Consider the following 18,635-nt stretch of genomic DNA (forward strand, 5'->3'; position numbering starts at 1 on the left):
GACCAGGTGACACAGGAAACAGGAAGTGAACTTCTCCAAAGCTCCTTTTCATTGGTCCAACAAGTATTTACCTTTGACTCAAACACGAATGAAAAGCTTCAGAGTGACGACCACACAACGCTGTTTTTTTAGATGGTGGTGTGGCCTAGGGGGTAAAGTGGTGGTTCTCCAACAAGAAGGGTGCCGGTTCAAACCCCACTCTTCCCCATCCGCATGCCGAAGTGTCCTTGGCAAGATACTGAACCCCTAAATGGCCCCTCATAAATGTTGAGTGTAATAATTGTAAGTCGTTTTGGACAAAAGCGTCAGCCAAATGACATGTAATGTAATTTAAAGATAATGATGTCATCATGACGTCACTTCCACCACGTGACGACACATGATTAGTTCTTGTTAATAAGCTGACTTTTCAATATATGTATAAAGCTTCAGGTCGTATCTATCGTCCAATAGGAAGCAGAGACTGTTGAATGATGCATGAAGTCATTTTCTGACCTTTTCTTCAGAAAGTGAAATGAAACTGTGACATCACATCCTGGACACTTATTTTGAAGGAGACACAGGATGTTCCTCTCTGTTTCATGGATCTCTCTGCTTGTGGTTCTTCTCTCAGCTGAACTTTGACTCAACCACACGTCACTGATCTCAGACCTGCTGCTCTGCTCTCAATCAATGTGAACGTTCTGCAGCTAAAGTGAAAATGTGATGAGTCAGTGTTTATTGGTGAAGGTGCTGAGTCGGGTCCAGTTCCAGTCACAGCTGCTTCCTGTTGTCACTGTGATGTTTGACCCGTCGCTGTCTGACTCTGACTTTGTCTTCATGTTGTTACCTGATGATTCTGAGGATTTCAGGCTGCTTCATTATTTCTGTTCAACACTTTGAATAAAACGTGACAAACATCAAACTGTGTGTTGAGACTGTTTTGGACGTTTCTGTTCAAACTTTGAAGAAACTAAAGTGATTTCAGTGTTTTGGTCGAACTCTCCCATGTTTTATTTTCCAGAATCACTCGACCTCTACGACTTTAACTGTAAATGTTTGTCTCAGAGTAAAAGAGGTTAAAGAATAGAAAAGTGTGTTAATGTGTTAAATATTGTTTATAATAGTGAATGAAACAGAAGTGACGTCTACTTGTTACGTGAACTATCAACAACCCTGTTTTATTTTCTTTATCAGACAGAATTAAACTTTGATTAAAATTAGAAATGAGTCACAATGTCCATGAGTTCATTTTTCCTTTGATCTGTTTTCTGTACAAATCATTTCTGAAGGTTTGTTTTATTCTCAGTGATGTGGCGCCCTCTGCTGCCGGGAAACTAACATTTATTTTTTCAACAACCCTGTTTTATTTTTCTTAATCAGAGGGAATTAAACTTTGCACTGAGCACTGACTCACTTTATTCACGTGCACACACACACACACACACACACAGTCTGAGGATCACATCAGTTTCAGCACATCACGTGTTTCCTGTGGATAGTGAAGCAGTGTCCACTTTATTAGGTACACCTGTGTAATGTGATGCTCAACACTCACATGTCTATAGACACATGTATGTAGACGTCATGTACAGATATGTGCTGAAGGGCTGATCAATCATTATCAATCAAACTTTATTGGTACAGACATTTTAGTACAACTTGTCCTTTACAAAATAAAAGCCTTATGAACAACACGTAAAAAGCTACAAATTATAAAATTAAATTACATTTGAAAACACTAAAGATACAAGTTTAAAATACGAAGAAAAATGGAATAAAAAAATACAAATGAAATTAGAAAAAATACTGTGAAGATTAAATAAAAGACGAAGACAAATATAAAATATTTAAAAACAATATACAGTAAGTATATCATGAGTCATCGTGCCGAGTTGTTTTATTTTGAAGGCTTGTGACGTCATGCTGCAGCTGCGGAAGAGGATATAAGTGAAAGAGTTAGAGATGAGAGAGACAGAGAGAGAGAGAGAGAGAGAGCAGCGAGTGAAGCAGTCAGTGACGTCACAGCCACGGTCAATACGTCACAACTGAACTCGGACAACGATGAAGCTTCTTCTGCTCGTGAGTTTCATGAGTCTGTGGAGAAGAAGCGATGGAACCGGTGAGAAAAGAAACGGGGGGGGGGGGGGGGGGGAGTGTGTATGTGTGTGTGGGTGTCAGAGAGAGAGAGTGGCAGATTGTGTGTGTGTGTGTGTGTGTGTGTGTGTGTGTGTGTGTGTGTGTGTGTGTGTGTCACTGACTCACCTTTAAAGGACTGATTAACACTTGGTTCAGGTTCATGTTGAGGTTGTAGAGTTTGAGGGTTTAGTTGTGATGGTTAAGGTTTGGGTTAGGGAATACATTATGCCAACGAGTGTCCTCACAACTATAGAGAGACATGCATGTGTGTGTGTGTGTGTGTGTATGTGTGTGTGTGTTTGTGAGGGAGACAGACAGAGTGTGTGCACATGCACTTGTGCTCCTGCACGTGCACGTGCAGGGCGGTGTCTCCATCCTGTTGTCAGTGCGTGGATCACAGAGATGTGAAGTAACGAAGTACAAATACTCAGTTTCTGTACTTCAGGAGGTTAGTACTTTTCTTGGAGGCTCAGATGAAAGCAGATTCAAAATGTGATGACGTCATCCGGCTCCTCTGCTACATACGTGTTGGTCATGTTCTAAAATCCATGGAGGTTCTTTTCATCAGGTGAAGATAAGTGGAAGGAAACTCTGCTCAGTGTATGTGTCATTCAGTGATAATGAGATTTACTATCAATGCCCCCCCCCCCCCCCCCTCCCTCATAGTGCTGAGCAGATGAAGAGGGGGTTTTCATTTCTGGGTGAACTATCCCTTTAATTAATTTCATTCTTATTCATTTGAACTCACGTGTCTGTATCTCTGTTCTTCATCTTCTTCTTCTCTTGAATTTCTGATTAAATGTAAACCTGCCTGAACACGTTTATCTAGTTCTGAAGAAACCGTTTCCTTCTTCCCACGCGTTTTAGTTTCTTACTGGTGCAGTAACATCCTGGTGTATGAACGTGGGCGTCACTGGCACCAGTGAGACTGTAAAAGGTGGTAACAGGTGGATCTTATCTCCAAGTGACTTCACGTGGTTTCATTTCCACTGAAGAGCTCAAGTGTTCATTCATTCATTTATGTTTCGCCACTAGGGGGCAGTAGAACCAACTGAACACAAGGTGGTCTTCAGGGTTTTTGGAGAATTTGGTCTCAAATGAGCAGAAACCAGAGAGAGACACAAATAAAACCTCCAACAAAAGGTTCTGTGGGGAAGCTTCAGGGATCAACGTCTTCAAAACAAACTTCTAAAGTTTGGTGATGATATTAATCCACTTTCCTGGCTCCACACTCTGTCTGTTCTCCCCACCAGGGGGCGTCGTTTCCACTCAGCATCAATACACATGAGGGACAAGGACCAATCCCAGCGTCTGGTCAGAACAGCAGGATTCTGGGATATTGAGGCAGGAAGCAGAAGCAGAGAGATCCGTCCAATCAGAGCAATGGTGGAGGAGAAATGTGACTCGTCTCTAAACTGCTGTTTGACTGTGGTGAACACGTGTTGATGTGTTTTCTGTCTTTCTTTTAAACCTGATGTCGTGCATGTGAACTCACTGATGTGCACGTGTGTGTGTTCCAGGTGCAGCCCCCATCAACAAACTGGTGGTGAAAGAAGGGGATGATGTCATTTTACCATGTTCCTTCAGCAGCGAGAACATCAGGCAGGAGCTCTACGACTGGAAGAAGGACAAACGCCAGGAGGTGTTCATGTACGATAAGGGAAAAGTTTATGATAAGGGCGATAACCGTCAGGACGAGCAGTTCAGAGGTCGCGTCTTTCATTTCCCAGAACATCTGGACGTGGGTAACGCCTCCATAGTCATCAGAGACACCAAGTCGACTGACAGTGGAAACTACACCTGTTTATTTCCACTTCTTGTTCCAGAGAGACGATCGAACATTGAACTCATCGTCGGTGAGTTTTTCCATAAAACTGTTGAAAAGATGATTTACAGTCTGAGGCGTTTCCTGACTCTTTGTCCAGAACAGACACAAACCAGTATCATCTGTAAACTGGTTTAAACTCAACACTGTTTTTATTCTGTTTAGTTTTACATGTTAAACGTCTGTTTATCGATAAGTTTCCATATTCACGTGTTTTGTCAGATTGATGACATCACACAGAGACTCTGACATCATGGTGTTTTCTTCTTATCTTTTAGATCCTATCTTAACCTCTTAGGGCACATTTTTCACACGTGCACACGTGTCTCTTTACACTTTCCCATTTTAAACTGGGATTCAAACCCGCAGCAGGAGCAGCTGATGTGTTTCCTCTGCGTCAGTGTAAAGTAACGTCTCCGAGGTTTCATCGTGTGCGTTGATGTTTCTCACGGCTCTGAGACACTCGATGTGCCGAACGATGACACTGCAGAAAATACCTGTTTCCTTCTGGTGTTGTCTTGACTTCCTGTTTGAGAGCGGACCAATCAGAGGTGATGGGAGTTATCAGGCTGAAACTCTCAGGATCTCTGCCTCCACTCGTCTTCTACATCTGCACCAAGTTTCATGTTGAAGGCCTCAAGTGGCTCTGAGCTGTTTGACAGAGTGCAGTACCGAGCCCGTCCATCAGGTGGACACAGAACTTCATTACACTTCTCCAAAGTGAACAGATTAAGAAGATAAACGTGTTTTCTGACGCAGGAAATGTTCGTTAAAGTTAAAGTTGTCAATAAAGAATAAGTTGTTGATATTTAGATCAAGTTTAACATGTTTAATCTGATTGAATCACGTGAGTTTGGATGATAAACGAGTTTCTGTGTCTCTCTGCCACCGGAAGTCAGGCTCAACTCACTTCCATATATGGTCACACAGGTACATTGACCGGACACTTCCTCGGAGTGGTTTCACGGTGCTGGCTTTCTATTGGATGAAGCAGCTGTCACTCAAACACGCCGGGAGCTCCTGTGAGGTTGCTGTCCTTTGATTGGCTGCTGGAGTTAACAGGTTCGTTATCCTCGTCACTTTAGATTGTAGACAGACGCTGATTGGTTGTTGTGCAGGTGGGCGGGTCCTGATGTCAGAGATACTGATCACGATTGGTTTCATCTTTGATGGAGTCTGTCAAATGGGCGGAGCTGTGGTTGTTCGTGAAGTTTGAGGAGCAGCGTTAAAACTGAACCAGAGAAATGATCACTTTATTCAGGGGATTGTGTCACTTCCGGTCCAGATGCAACCAGGTGGATTTAATCTGAGTTCTTTTCTGCGGTCAAATGTTTCCACTTTGTCTCTGACGTCACGTGTTCCTCCGTGAGACGGGTTTGAACTGCGGTGACGCGCGTTAGCATGTTAGCTCCTCAACAGTCCGCTGCCGTAAAGTAACACGCTGCCGGTGTCGTGTCGTGAACGTTCCCTGTGGACTCCTCCCTCGTTCGTTCATGAACACGTGATGTTTCCAACGAGATATGAAACGTGTGGATTCAACAGGAAAACGTTTCTAACAGCGACTGGTTCAGAGTCACGTGTTCATCTCGGGTCGCCTGCAACCTCCAATCCTCTTGAGGTTAAAAGACCGAAGTGATGAGAACATCCCAGGTGAGTCGGGTCCTGATGACGTCACTGACCTTCTGCCCTCACCTGTATGTGCTGTTGGTTTTATTCATCGTACTTTACAAAAGTAAAGTCTCATTGTTTACAGACATTTATATGTATTTATATTTATTTGTTAATCAGTTAATGAAGCAGCAGGTTTATAACAAACACTTTATCTCACAGTTTTAATCAGATTCTAGTTAAAACTGTGACATGGGATCAGAACTTAGATCAGATCACTACAGTTGATCACTTTGTTTAACTTCTATAACGCACTGACATTGAAAAAAGTGAACACAAATGTCCACACTCCATTACCTTCAGTCAGTTCACTGTTAAGCAGGTAATGACATGTAAAACTAATTAAGTTTAATTTAGAAGTTCTGTATTAAATTCTACTTTAATCAAGATTTTAATGTTCAATCATGTTTATTTCCATGAAAACGTCTAAAGCCCCACAAAGTTCAAGTGTCCTTCGATTTTCAAGGCGGCAACGTGACAGAAAACAGGTCTTAAAATCTATTGACCACCAAATATTTGTTTAAAAAATGAAAGTAATTTGACAAATCATGTCCTGTTAGAGCAGGGATCTAGATCTGATGATTAATCTGTGCATTTCTATGTTTTATTCTTTATTCTTTAGGAGCATCCCCAGAGCCAAACCTCAAAATACTTGGTGAAACAAAGGATGGAGTTCAGCTGCAGTGTTCTGTTCGAGGTGTGTTTCCAAAACCTGATGTTCAGTGGCAGAACAGAGCTGGAGACATTGTTCCTGCTGAAGAACCTCAGGTCTCTGAAAGAGGAGGCAGATATGACATCATCCTCCAAACGACTGTGAACAAGACCGACCACTATCGCTGTGTCTCCACTCAGGAGGAGATCAACCACCAGACTCATGCTGAGACATATGTACCTGTCCATGGTGAGTTTTGTTGAATTTCTACTTCTACATTCTTTCATTCATCATCTATACAGCTCTTCTCCAGAGGGTCTCAAGCTGGCTAGAGCCAATCACAGCTGATATTGAGCCAGAGGCAGGTAAACCCTGGACAGGTATTAACATCCATCCTGAGTGATCCCATCACAAGTGTTCAGGTCTAAGTTCAGGTCTGAACGCATCTAACTAGGTCATCAGTGCTTCCTGAGATCTGATCACTAGGACCATGTTCAGAGGTCATGGACACAAGTTGTTTCATCAGTGTGAAGGTCGATGTGTCCTGGGTCACATGTGAAGGACAGATACCAGCTGACAACTGACCTGCACAGTTTGATAATGAGTCAAACACATTTTTACACTTCTTATACGTCTGTGTGTTTAGATCAGTCACACACACACACACACACACACAGTCAGTGAGGTCAGGCTCCTCCAGCTGCAGCTCACATCTGTCCAGGTGATAAACTGTGTGTTTGTGCTGAATCAACACAAAGTGTAAAAACACTGATGGTCACATTCACAGGACTAAATGAGCTTCAGTGTGAATTCACCTTTTAGCAGCAGGAAGGTCCTGAGTCCTCGTCTCTGGACTGTGGAGACGGACGATATGAGCTGGACATGATCCACAGTGACACTCTGATTGTCCACTGCTGTTTGTCCTGGTGTTTCAGAGAAAGTGTTTGAGCTCAGAACCTGAGCTCATTGACAAGTGGAGCTGAACACAAACCTTTCAGTCCTGAAACACACGTGTGAGCTGTGTCTCCTGAAGCTGCACCTTTCCTCCACACTGACAATCACCAGACTCTTTATGAAACATCTGCAAACACCTGGTTGGATTCTGAGAGGCTGATCACATGACACACTTGAAGGTCACAGATTCTTCAACAGTCCAACTCTGTCTCATGAAGAAGTGAATGTAGCTTCTCAGCTGGTTCCTCCATCTCTTCTTCAGGGACAGGAACAGACTGAAGTTCAGCTCTGACTCGGAGCCTCTTCATCCACAGTCTGTGACTCTTTCAGTCCAGAGGACTACTCTCTGGAGACCAGAGGCCTGTGGTGTTGGTCCACTGCCTCCACTGGGAATCCTCTGGTTCCCATCAGTCCTGCAGCTGGAGCAGCAGCTGGTTGGAGAGTGACACTTGGTTTAACCAGTTAGAACTGAACTGGTTCCTGTTAACAGAGAGCTTCATGAATACAGTTTATTATAGAGGAGATTTCTGCTTCACTGGATTCAAACGGGTGAAGACACAGAATCAGTTGTTAGAAATTAAAATCTTTAGAAATAGAAAAGTAATAAAAAGAGTTTTTCATTGAGTCATCATGTGACCCAGTGTTCACTTTATTAGGAACACCTGCACATTCTGCTGCAGCTCAACACAACAGCTCCGTCATCAATTCTCCAAAGTTTCTAAAGCTCAGCTTCTGTTGTCAGACATGTTTAAACTCAGTGATGTGATTATTACTGAGGTCCCAGTTACATGTGGTGTTGTACTGGACCACATGACACTAAGAACTGTCTCTTTCATTTAACCTCCCTGCTTAGAAACACCAGGGATCAGAATATTAGGAACAGCTCTGAACATGACACAGTCCAGTTCAACAGCATCACTGACCTCTGACCTCAGGGATCGAACCTGTGACTGAATCTAAAACCTGTGACTAAAGAAACTGAACATTACAGGAGTCGTGATGTGTTCAGGTTGAACAAGTGGACCTAATAAAGTGACTCAGAAATAACTTTGATGTAAAAGGAAATAATGTTCACATGGTTTCAAGACACTGAAGCTGTTTTCAGACACCAGCTCCAGAAAATGTTGACAGGACATTTTCTGTAGTAAGTGATAAGTGTGAAGCAGCAGCAGGTTGTCGGGTCCGACTCATTCAAACAGGAACATGTGGGAACATTCAGGCGAGGGGCGGAGCCTGTAGAGCAGCAGGGGGCCGGACATAACGTATACATTCTGCTGTGGAAAGATCAGGAAAAATGTTCAGAGCAACTGACAACTGGCAACAGACATTTGACATATCACTTAAAGCTCCTCTGGAAAAGTCCAGGAACAGGTCCAGGGTCATTTCAGGTCTGAAGACTGTTTGAAAAGTTATTAAACAGGTATTCAAGTTAAAATGTTTGAATGGTCTTTCCACTGTGCTGGGATTTGTTATATAGTCTTTTTTATTTTCAACATAAAAAAGGAAAGAAGGGATGAACTAGAACATCCCGACATCACATTTCTAATGCTGTTAATCATCTGTCCTGCATTGTTCACAGGTGCAGCTTCAAAACCACATGTCACAATTCTTCATCAAACAGAAGAGGGAGTTAAGCTGCAGTGTGAGGTTCTTGGTGCGTTTCCAAAACCTGTCGTTCAGTGGCAGAACAGAGATGGAGACATTGTTCCTGCTGAAGAACCTCAGGTCACTGAAAGAGGAGGCAGCTATGACATCATCCTCCAAACGACTGTGACCAAGACCGACCACTATCGCTGTGTCTCCACTCAGGAAGAGATCAATCACCAGATATATGATCAGACATATGTCATTGTCCATGGTGAGTTTCTTTATATTTCTGCTTTTAATCATCCATCATCTACACCACTCATCTTCTGAGAGTCGAGGGGGGGGGGGGGGGGTTCACCTGTCAGTCAAACACTGAGCTTCACAGACAGAGACAAACCAGCATCGTTCACACCACCCAGTGATTTAGATCAACCAGTAGAACACAGCCTCATGTCTCTATGGGAGGAAGGTGGAGGAACCAGAGAGAACCCACTGACACAGGGAGAACAAACTGCTGATCACTTCACAGGTTAGAACCCACAACCTTCCTCCTGTGAGGAGACAGCTCCAAACCGCTGGACCACCGTGCCGTCAATGAAACTTTTAGAAAGTTTTAATGTCCATTTTTTTTTCTAAATGTTAACAAATATTGAGACTGAACAGAAACTGAACGGTGACTAAGTTTACGTGGACAATATTCAGACTGTGACCTCATTCAGAAAAGACAGTACTTATATAACGGTGTTCAAATGAGTTGTTTATAAAATCATTGATTCATATTTTACATTCTAATGAGCAGAGCTGGAAACATGAAGCATCTTTTTCATATCTGTAGTAATTGTTGAAGCATCAGAAGCTGATGAGAGAATCTCTGGAATCTGAACGATGAATTCAAATTCACAAATCGTGACCGTGTCTGTTGTGTCACAGCAAAATAAAAGATGTGTAACATTTTCCTGAAGTCAAACCCAGACTCCACGTAGATCTCTGGTGAGTGTTTGAGCTGAAACAGAAGAATTACACCAGGATGGATTATTAACAGAGTCTGAGCCGAGCAGGAGGAACGTGATCTTTGATCCCAAATATGAGCAGAGCCGTCTCGGTTTGGTTCAATCAAGTATTTATTAAGAAGCAATGAAAAGGTATGAAAAGTTCAGCAAAGCAATGGGCACCCAACGCACAGCCCCCCCCCCCTCTAGCAGCACCGCACAGTCAAGAGTCACAAGGACGGTGGTTGTAATATTTATAACAGTAGGTAGAACAGGATTGGTCAATAACGAGGGGAAGTCTTCCTTGATGGTGAGCAGGTGTAGAACCATCCTCCTGGTACTGGAACCAGGAAATGACGAGGAGCCGCTCCCAGTTTAGCCCCTCCTTCCACCACTGCTGGGAAAATCTTCATATCATGACAGTGCGATTTTGTGTTTTGAGAAAAAGCCTTGTGAGTCTTCAGTGAGCATGAGCAATCAGAATTCTTTCTAAGGCGTATGTCATAGTTTTCTTATGAGCACAGTGCATTCATGTATGTGATGTTGATTAAAGCTGAGGAGTTATGGTTTAATATGAAAAGTTAGGTATGAGAACAAGTTAAAGTAAAGTTTATTGTATGCACAGATTTACAGTTCCCACAACAGACAGCGGCTCTTATCAAGACATGTGTGAGACTGACCAGTGATGAGACACACACACATTCTAACAACTTCAAGATTAACACCAAGCAGCAAAGGTTATAAAAGTCCCTATGTCCCCCCCCCCCACCCCCCCCCCCCTTACTTTGTTTAGAGTTCAGTTCTATTGCAGAGACACACAGACAAAATTTAAAATCCCAACAAAGCGGAGCAGGAGGAACGTGAGCAGAAGATGGAGGCTCACGTCACTGAGCCTGGAGACCTTCATCCCTCTGGTGTTTCTATCTGCTCATCACTTCACATGTGAACCTTTAGTTCTGTGTGAAGGTTGTGACGTCCAGTCTGCTCCACAGGAAGTGACGCTGTCTTCTGTCCTCTCTTTCAGACAATCACACTCTACTGATTGGTGTAGGTGTTGCTGTTGGCTTTGCTGTTGGTGGGATTGTTGTCGGTCTTGTTGTTTACTTTGCGCTAACAAAGAAAACACACTCAGCAGTTAGAACTAATCCAGGTAAGTTTAATTCATGTATTAAATCAACACAATGATGAACACAAACAATTCTTCATCTGATGTTTAGAGTCTTGACAGAGACACAAAGATTTCTGTTGGTATTTATCATCGACTGTGAATAAAGACGAACATGACTGTTAACAATCTATATCGCCCCCTGGTGGCTGATGGCAGTATAGGTCATAATCCCTTTTTATATACAGTCACTGATAGTGTAGTTATTTACTGTGTGAAGTTAAATACAGTTTGTTTTTATTTACAGGGTAAAGTTCCCAAAGCGAATGAAAAGCTTCAGAGTGACGACCACACAACGCTGTTTATTTAAAGATGATGATGTCATCATGACCTCACTTCCACCACGTGACGACACATGATTGGTTCTTGTAAATAAGCTGATTTTTCAATATATGTATAAAAGCTTCAGGTTGTATCTATCGTCCAATAGGAAGCAGAGACTGTTGAATGATGCATGAAGTCATTTTCTGACCTTTTCTTCAGAAAGTGAAATGAAACTGTGACATCACATCCTGAACACGTATTTTGAAGGAGACACAGGATGTTCCTCTCTGTTTCATGATCTCTCTGCTTGTGGTTCTTCTCTCAGCTGAACTTTGACTCAACCACACGTCACTGATCTCAGACCTGCTGCTCTGCTCTCAATCAATGTGAATGTTCTGCAGCTAAAGTGAAAATGTGATGAGTCAGTGTTTATTGGTGAAGGTGCTGAGTCGGGTCCAGTTCCAGTCACAGCTGCTTCCTGTTGTCACTGTGATGTTTGACCCGTCGCTGTCTGACTCTGACTTTGTCTTCATGTTGTTACCTGATGATTCTGAGGATTTCAGGCTGCTTCATTATTTCTGTTCAACACTTTGAATAAAACGTGACAAACATCAAACTGTGTGTTGAGACTGTTTTGGACGTTTCTGTTCAAACTGTGAAGAAACTAGTTTCAAGAGTTTATTGTTTAATTCACAACAATCACATGAAGCAGTCGCTGGCAATGAAATGCTCGGGTCACAGGCTCTTATAGCAATGCTCAGAATATTACAAGCAAACATTTTTTTGAATAAAATAGAAAATAAAATATATATATATATACACCTGAAGAAAAAACAATAGTGCAATCTGCTACGATGCTGGTTTAGCGGAGTTAAAACAGATTGGAGGAGTTTAACAGTCTTATGGCCTCAGGGATGAAACTGTCTCTGAGCCTGGTGGTGCCGGCCCGTCGGCCAGACACCAGCAGACAGAAGAGTTTATGGTTTGGGTGAAAGGGGTCTTTAATGATCCGGTTGCTCTTCTTCCTCCACCGCTGGGTGTAGAGGTCCTCCATGGATGGGAGCTCCGTCCTGGTGAAGTGCTGGGCAGACTGCACCACCCTCTGTGAAGCCTCACGGTTCATGGCAGTGCTGCTGCCAGTCAGGATGCTCTCTATGCTGTCTGGCCGTCTTCCTGATGGAGTCTGTGTGATGGGTCCAGGTCAGGTCATCAGTGATGTGGACCCCGAGGAACCTGAAGCTGCTGACTCGCTCCACCGTGGTCCCGTTGATGGAGAGGGGGGGGGGGGCGTGTTCTTCTCCTCCTCTCTTCCTGTAGTCCACGATCAGCTCCTTCGTTTTGCTGACGTTGAGATGGAGGTTGTTGTCCTGGCACCAAGATGTCAGGGTCTGACCTCCTCTCTGTAGACCTTCTCCTCGTGGCCGGTGATCAGGCCTATGACAGTCCATCAATCAAGTTTTGATCGTTAAGTTTAAACTTAAGGATGTGGTGCTGCCTGTCTCCACCACCTGTGGTCTGCCCGTCAGGAAGTTCAGGATCCACTCAGAGGGCGATGTGGAGCCCAGGTCTCTGAGCCTGGTGACGAGCTTCAGGGACACGATGGTGTTGAAGCTGAACTGAAGTCGATGAACAGAATCCTCACATGTGTGTCCCTCTGGTCCAGGTGGGAGAGGGCAGTGTGGGGGGAGGGAGATGGCATCTGCAGTCGACCTATTTGACCTGTAGGGAACTGAAGAGGCTCCAGAGAGTCAGGGAGGGAGGAGGTGATGAAGGGAGGGAGGAGGTGATGAAGAGAGGGAGGAGGTGATGAAGAGGGGGAGGAGGTGATGAAGGGGGGGAGGAGGTGATGAAGAGAGGGAGGAGGTGATGAAGAGAGGGAGGAGGTGATGAAGAGAGGGAGGAGGTGATGAAGAGAGGGAGGAGGTGATGAAGGGAGGGAGGAGGTGATGAAGGGCTGAACTAAAGTGACTTCAGTGTTTTGGTCGAACTCTCCGATGTTTTATTTTCCTGAATCACTCGGCCTCTACGACTGTAACTAAATGTTTGTCTCAGAGTAAAAGAGGTTAAAGAAAAGCTGCAGTGAAGAAATGAAAATATGTGAAATGTTTATAATAGTGAATGAAACAGAAGTGACGTCTAGTTGTTTCGTGAACTTTCAACAACCCTGTTTTATTTTCTTTATCAGATTGAATTAAACTTTTATTACAATTAGAAATGAATTAGAAATGATTTCTGAAGGTTTGTTTTATTCTCAGTGATGTGGCGCCCCCTGCTGCCGGGAAACTAACATTTATTTTTTCAACAACCCTGTTTTATTTTCTTAAGCTGAGGGACATCAACTTTGCACTGAACAGGGACTCATTTTATTCACGTGCACACACACACACAGTCTGAGGATCACATTAGTTTTTCTTTCAGCACAAAATGTGTTTCCTGTGGATAGTGAAGCAGTGTCCACTTTATTAGGTACACCTGTGTAATGTGATGCTCAATCCTCACATGTCTATAAAGACACATGTGTGTAGACGTCATGTACAGATATGTGCTGAAGGGCTGATCAATCATTATCAATCAAACTTTATTGGTATAGACGTTTTATTACAACTTGTCCTTTACAAAATAAAAGCCATATGAACAACACGTAAGTAATGAAGAAGTAAAATAATAAGAAATCTATAACAACACATTTTTTAAGATCAGATTAGATATGAAAACACTAAAGGTAAAAGGATTAAATACTAAGGGAAATTGATAAAATAAAAATACTGTGATGAAGATTAAATAATGCAGTGACGTCATGCTGCGAAAGCGAAAGAGAAGTGGCGAGAGAGAGAGAGAGAGAGACAGAGAGAGAGAGAGAGAGAGCGAGCAGCAACCTCACAGTCACGGTCAATACGTCACAACTGGACTCGGACAACGATGAAACTTCTTCTGCTCGTGAGTTTCCTGAGTCTGTGGAGAAGAAGCGATGGAACCGGTGAGAAAAGAAACGGAGGAGGAGGGGGTACCAAGCGGGTACAAACCTGCTGAGCGACCAGGTCAATGCGGAAATACAAACAGCTGCAGTTCACTGGGTGGCCACTTGAGGCTCCAGGAATGATCCATTGACTCCCATGTTAAAAAGCCTGACTTTAGAGCAAAAAACGGTTTTAGTCTCAAACACTAAGTTCTTCCTTCATGACAACTCTGAGGGGGGCTGAACTTTTTTCTAAAAGTTATATAGAGGTCTGAAATTATGAATAATTATCACTTGATGGACAGGTGACATTACTGCTCGGCTTTTAGATTACATGTCATTTGGCAGATGCTTTTATCCAAAGCGACATACAATTAGTGCATTCAACATCTATGAGGGGCCATTTAGGGGTTCAGTATCTTGCCCAAGGAGCAGAGGTGTGGACTCGAGTCACATGACTTGGACTCGAGTCAGACTCGAGTCATGAATTTGATGACTTTAGACTCGACTTGACAAAATGTAAAGAGACTTGCAACTCGACTTGGACTTCAACCTCAATGACTCGTGACTCCACTTGGACTTGAGCCGTTTGATTTGATAAGACTTGCTCTTTTCCCCAAAGCACAAAGATTAAAAAGTATGTTATTAAGGAGCGCTCTGTATCATTCATCGTGTTTGTGTGCGTCTGTGTGTGTGTGTGTGCAGCGCCGCCGCTCCCAGAACGCGCACTACGCGCTGTGCGTTGGGCACCAAGTCCTGAGGGGGCACCAAAAAAAAAGCAACTGAAAAATCATCATAGTTATAATAATTATGTAGCCGAGCGTTTGGTTGTATCATAAGTTCCGGCTTCAGCCGACAGAGGACACGAGAGCAGGTCATGCGCTCGGGACAGCACACCCGTTTATCCTCCGTTCACTTTACAACTTCACTCATCACAGCACCCACTTCCTTTAAACCCCCTTTCAAAATAAGAGTCACTACCAACAACCCACTTAAAACCGGAAATACAAATCAACCCTCAACAATAACGTCATTAAATAAATTAGCTTACAATTATAATGCCGATATTATTTCAGTATAGAAATATTAGGTTCCTTTAATGTATATCACAAAAAAGGCAGAACAAGAGATATATTAAATTGCTCAAAAAAAGTTAAAGAAGATTGACTATTCTTGTTTGTACTTATTGATGATTATTTAATGTAATTATAGAGGAGTTATGCTTAGGGCACCAAAATGGCTCGCAGCGGCACTTGGTGGAATCATACTACGTCCCCATCGTGCACAAATGACTGACAGACTTTTGGCCAATTTGGTCTTTTGCAAATGCAATGCAGCATAGGGCCCTGACATATAAAAAGCACAACCCCGTTCATTGTTATGTTCAAGTATTTGTTACGTTTCTCACATGTACACACACAGACAATATGAGGTGAGATAAATGAGATGAGATAAACACAGGACAGGACAGAAACTGCTGTGGAACTAGTTAAAATTCTAAATACAATGTTAGCACTTTTGTACAAATAATTACAGGTTCACTTGTTTTTTCAAATGGGTTCATTCTGTAGGAGTCGTTTAAAATGAAGAATATTCTTGCAAAATATGAGTTAAATGTTAAAATTGACTGGTTAATAGTGCAATAGGGAAGTGCAATGTTGGCACAATTTTTTTTCTGTAATTTCAATTGCACTAGTTTTAATAAATAAATAAATACAGATTTAAAAAGCATACATGATCTGTGTAAATATATTATTACTCAGTGATCAAAAGGACTCGAAAAGACTCGAAACTCAAACTGCAGGACTTGGACTTGACTTGAGACTTGACTCGGGACTTGCAAAAAAATGACCTGGTCCCACCTCTGCCAAGGAGACTCCGGCATGCAGATGGGGAAGAGTAAGGATTGAACCGCCAACCTTCTTGTTGGAGGATGACCGCTCTACCCCCTAGGCCACACCTGCCCGGCTTTAGCTGAGTTTAACCACTCTTAATCAATAGACATGAGGGGAAAGGACCAATCCCAGTGTCTGGTCAGAACAGCAGGATTCTGGGATATTGAGGCAGGAAGCAGAAGCAGAGAGATCCGTCCAATCAGAGCAATGGTGGAGGAGAAATGTGACTCGTCTCTAAACTGCTGTTTGACTGTGGTGAACATGTGTTGATGTGTTTTCTGTCTTTCTGTTAAACCTGATCACGTGCATGTGAACTCACTGATGTGCACGTGTGTGTGTTCCAGGTGCAGCCCCCATCAAAGTGCTGGTGAAAGAAGGGGATGATGTCATTTTACCATGTTCCTTCAGCAGCAGGAACATCAGGGAGGAGCTCTTCGACTGGAAGAAGGACAAACGCCAGGAGGTGTTCATGTACTATAAGGGAAATGAGAGAAATTCAGCTCAGGACAAGCAGTTCAGAGGTCGCGTCTTTCATTTCCCAGAACATCTGGACGAGGGTGACGCCTCCATAGTTATCATAGACACCCAGTGGACTGACAGTGGAAACTACGCCTGTTTATTTCCACTTCTTCTTCCAGACATCATACAATCAAACATTGAGCTCGTCGTCGGTGAGTTTTTCTATAAAACTGTTTAAAAGATGATTTACAGACGCGACTGGTTCACGTGTCCTAGAGTCAAAAGGGGAGGAGTCCTCCACCTCTAAAGTCTGTGGCAGAGCTAACCTGAAAATATACTGTCACTCCTACATCAAGCCCCGCCCCCTCAGTCCCCTGCACAAGTGTTTTTCAAACGCTCCTGCAGTCTGACTCCAAATGACATCATCCACTCAAGATGGCAGCGCTCGTACCGGAGACATTTTGGACCAGCAGGTGGAAATGTAGAGGTGTCGTCCATCTTGATTTATGATTTGATTTTCCAGAACGGACACAAACCAGTCTCATCTGTAAACTGGTTTAAACTCAACACTGTTTTTATTCTGTTTAGTTTTACATGTTAAACGTATGTTTATCAATAAGATTCCAGGATCACTTGTTTTGTCAGATTGATGACATCACACAGAGACTCTGACATCATCGTGTTCTATTTTTATCTTTTAAATCTTATCTTGACCGAAGTGATGAAAACATCTCAGGTGAGTCGGATCCGCAGGTTTCAGCAAATGTCACCAGGAGAAATATCACGTGACAATAACATAGTAATATTTGCTTCACTGATACAAAATAAAACAGTTTATTGTCTCTTAAATAAGAATTTCATCAAATTTAATGTTTGATTCTGACTGAATCAATGAATAGAAAAAATCTCTGATTTAATTTTATTCCTTTATCACCGTGTTCTAATTTTTAACTAACAACAAAAAATTACACATTTGTTTGATTTAATACAGAATATTGTAAGAATGCAGAAAGTGCTTTTGTCATTAGAGTCAGAATCTTATTCTTGACACAAACTAGAAATCAAAATGTTGTGATAATAAATTGATTTTTTTTTTTTTTAATCAAGCTGCTCTGTGTGTCCTCCTGTGTTCATCAGATGGGTCATAGCAGAAAACAAATTTCCCCCCTTGCATGTCGTGTGTGTGGGACCAATAAATGTATCTATCTTATAAAGAAGGAGGATGTAACAACCCAAATGTTGTCATCGTCTGTGTTTACAGGAGCTGCTCCAAAACCATCTGTCTCAATACTTGATGGAACAACTGACTGGGCTCGGCTGCAGTGTGAGGTTCTTGGTGCGTTTCCTAAACCTGATGTTCAGTGGCAGAACAGAGCTGGAGACATTGTTCCTGTTGAAGAACCTCAGGTCACTGAAAGAGGAGGCAGATATGACATCATCCTCCAAACGACTGTGACCAAGACCGACATCTATAGCTGTGTCTCCACTCAGGAGGAGATCAACAACCAGACTGAGGCTGAGATCTTTGTGCTGCTGAACGGTCAGTTGTATTTTAATCTTCAGATCATTGTTCTTTGGAGTTTCTACATGTTTTCATGTTGAATAGAAAGTTTCAGTGGCTCAAAGTTTGATGAAAACTCCTGAACAGGTTGAAAGTGTTTGAAACAGCTCCGTCATCAATTCTCCAAAGTTTCTAAAGTTCAGCTTCTGTTGTCAGACATGTTTAAACTCAGTGATGTGATTATTACTGAGGTCCCAGTTACATGTGGTGTTGTACTGGACCACATGACACTAAGAACTGTCTCTTTCATTTAACCTCCCTGCTTAGAAACACCAGGGATCAGAATATTAGGAACAGCTCTGAACATGACACAGTCCAGTTCAACAGCATCACTGACCTCTGACCTCAGGGATCGAACCTGTGACTGAATCTAAAACCTGTGACTGAAGAAACTGAACATTACAGGAGTCGTGATGTGTTCAGGTTGAACAGGTGGACCTAATAAAGTGACTCAGTTAAAGTCTGATAACAAACTGAAACTATATAGAATATCATATTAGAGGAATAGAACATGTTGTTTACATCTTAACGTGTCTACAACA

General features: G+C 42.6%; 2 protein-coding genes and 1 long non-coding RNA gene across 6 annotated transcripts in view; all 3 read left to right on the forward strand.

Moving 5' to 3' along the window:
* The window catches only part of LOC128424700 (butyrophilin subfamily 3 member A2), a 108,103-nt gene that overhangs the window by 35,423 nt on the left and 54,045 nt on the right, over window positions 1–18,635 (forward strand). The gene's annotated exons all lie outside the window — the stretch shown is intronic.
* The window catches only part of LOC128424687 (butyrophilin-like protein 2), a 138,100-nt gene that overhangs the window by 7,164 nt on the left and 112,301 nt on the right, over window positions 1–18,635 (forward strand). Inside the window, exons 3-5 of the mRNA XM_053411025.1 lie at window positions 4,222–4,229; window positions 5,563–5,593; window positions 6,234–6,512. Of these exons, the coding sequence (XP_053267000.1) occupies window positions 4,222–4,229; window positions 5,563–5,593; window positions 6,234–6,512 (318 nt within the window). The remainder of the gene's footprint in view (window positions 1–4,221; window positions 4,230–5,562; window positions 5,594–6,233; window positions 6,513–18,635) is intronic.
* On the forward strand, window positions 10,571–11,838 carry LOC128424766 (uncharacterized). Its single transcript, XR_008333054.1, has 2 exons — window positions 10,571–10,943; window positions 11,206–11,838. It is a non-coding gene; the product is annotated as an uncharacterized LOC128424766 (long non-coding RNA).

The sequence above is a fragment of the Pleuronectes platessa genome, chromosome 2 (assembly GCF_947347685.1).
Source record: "Pleuronectes platessa chromosome 2, fPlePla1.1, whole genome shotgun sequence".
NCBI lineage: Eukaryota > Metazoa > Chordata > Actinopteri > Pleuronectiformes > Pleuronectidae > Pleuronectes > Pleuronectes platessa.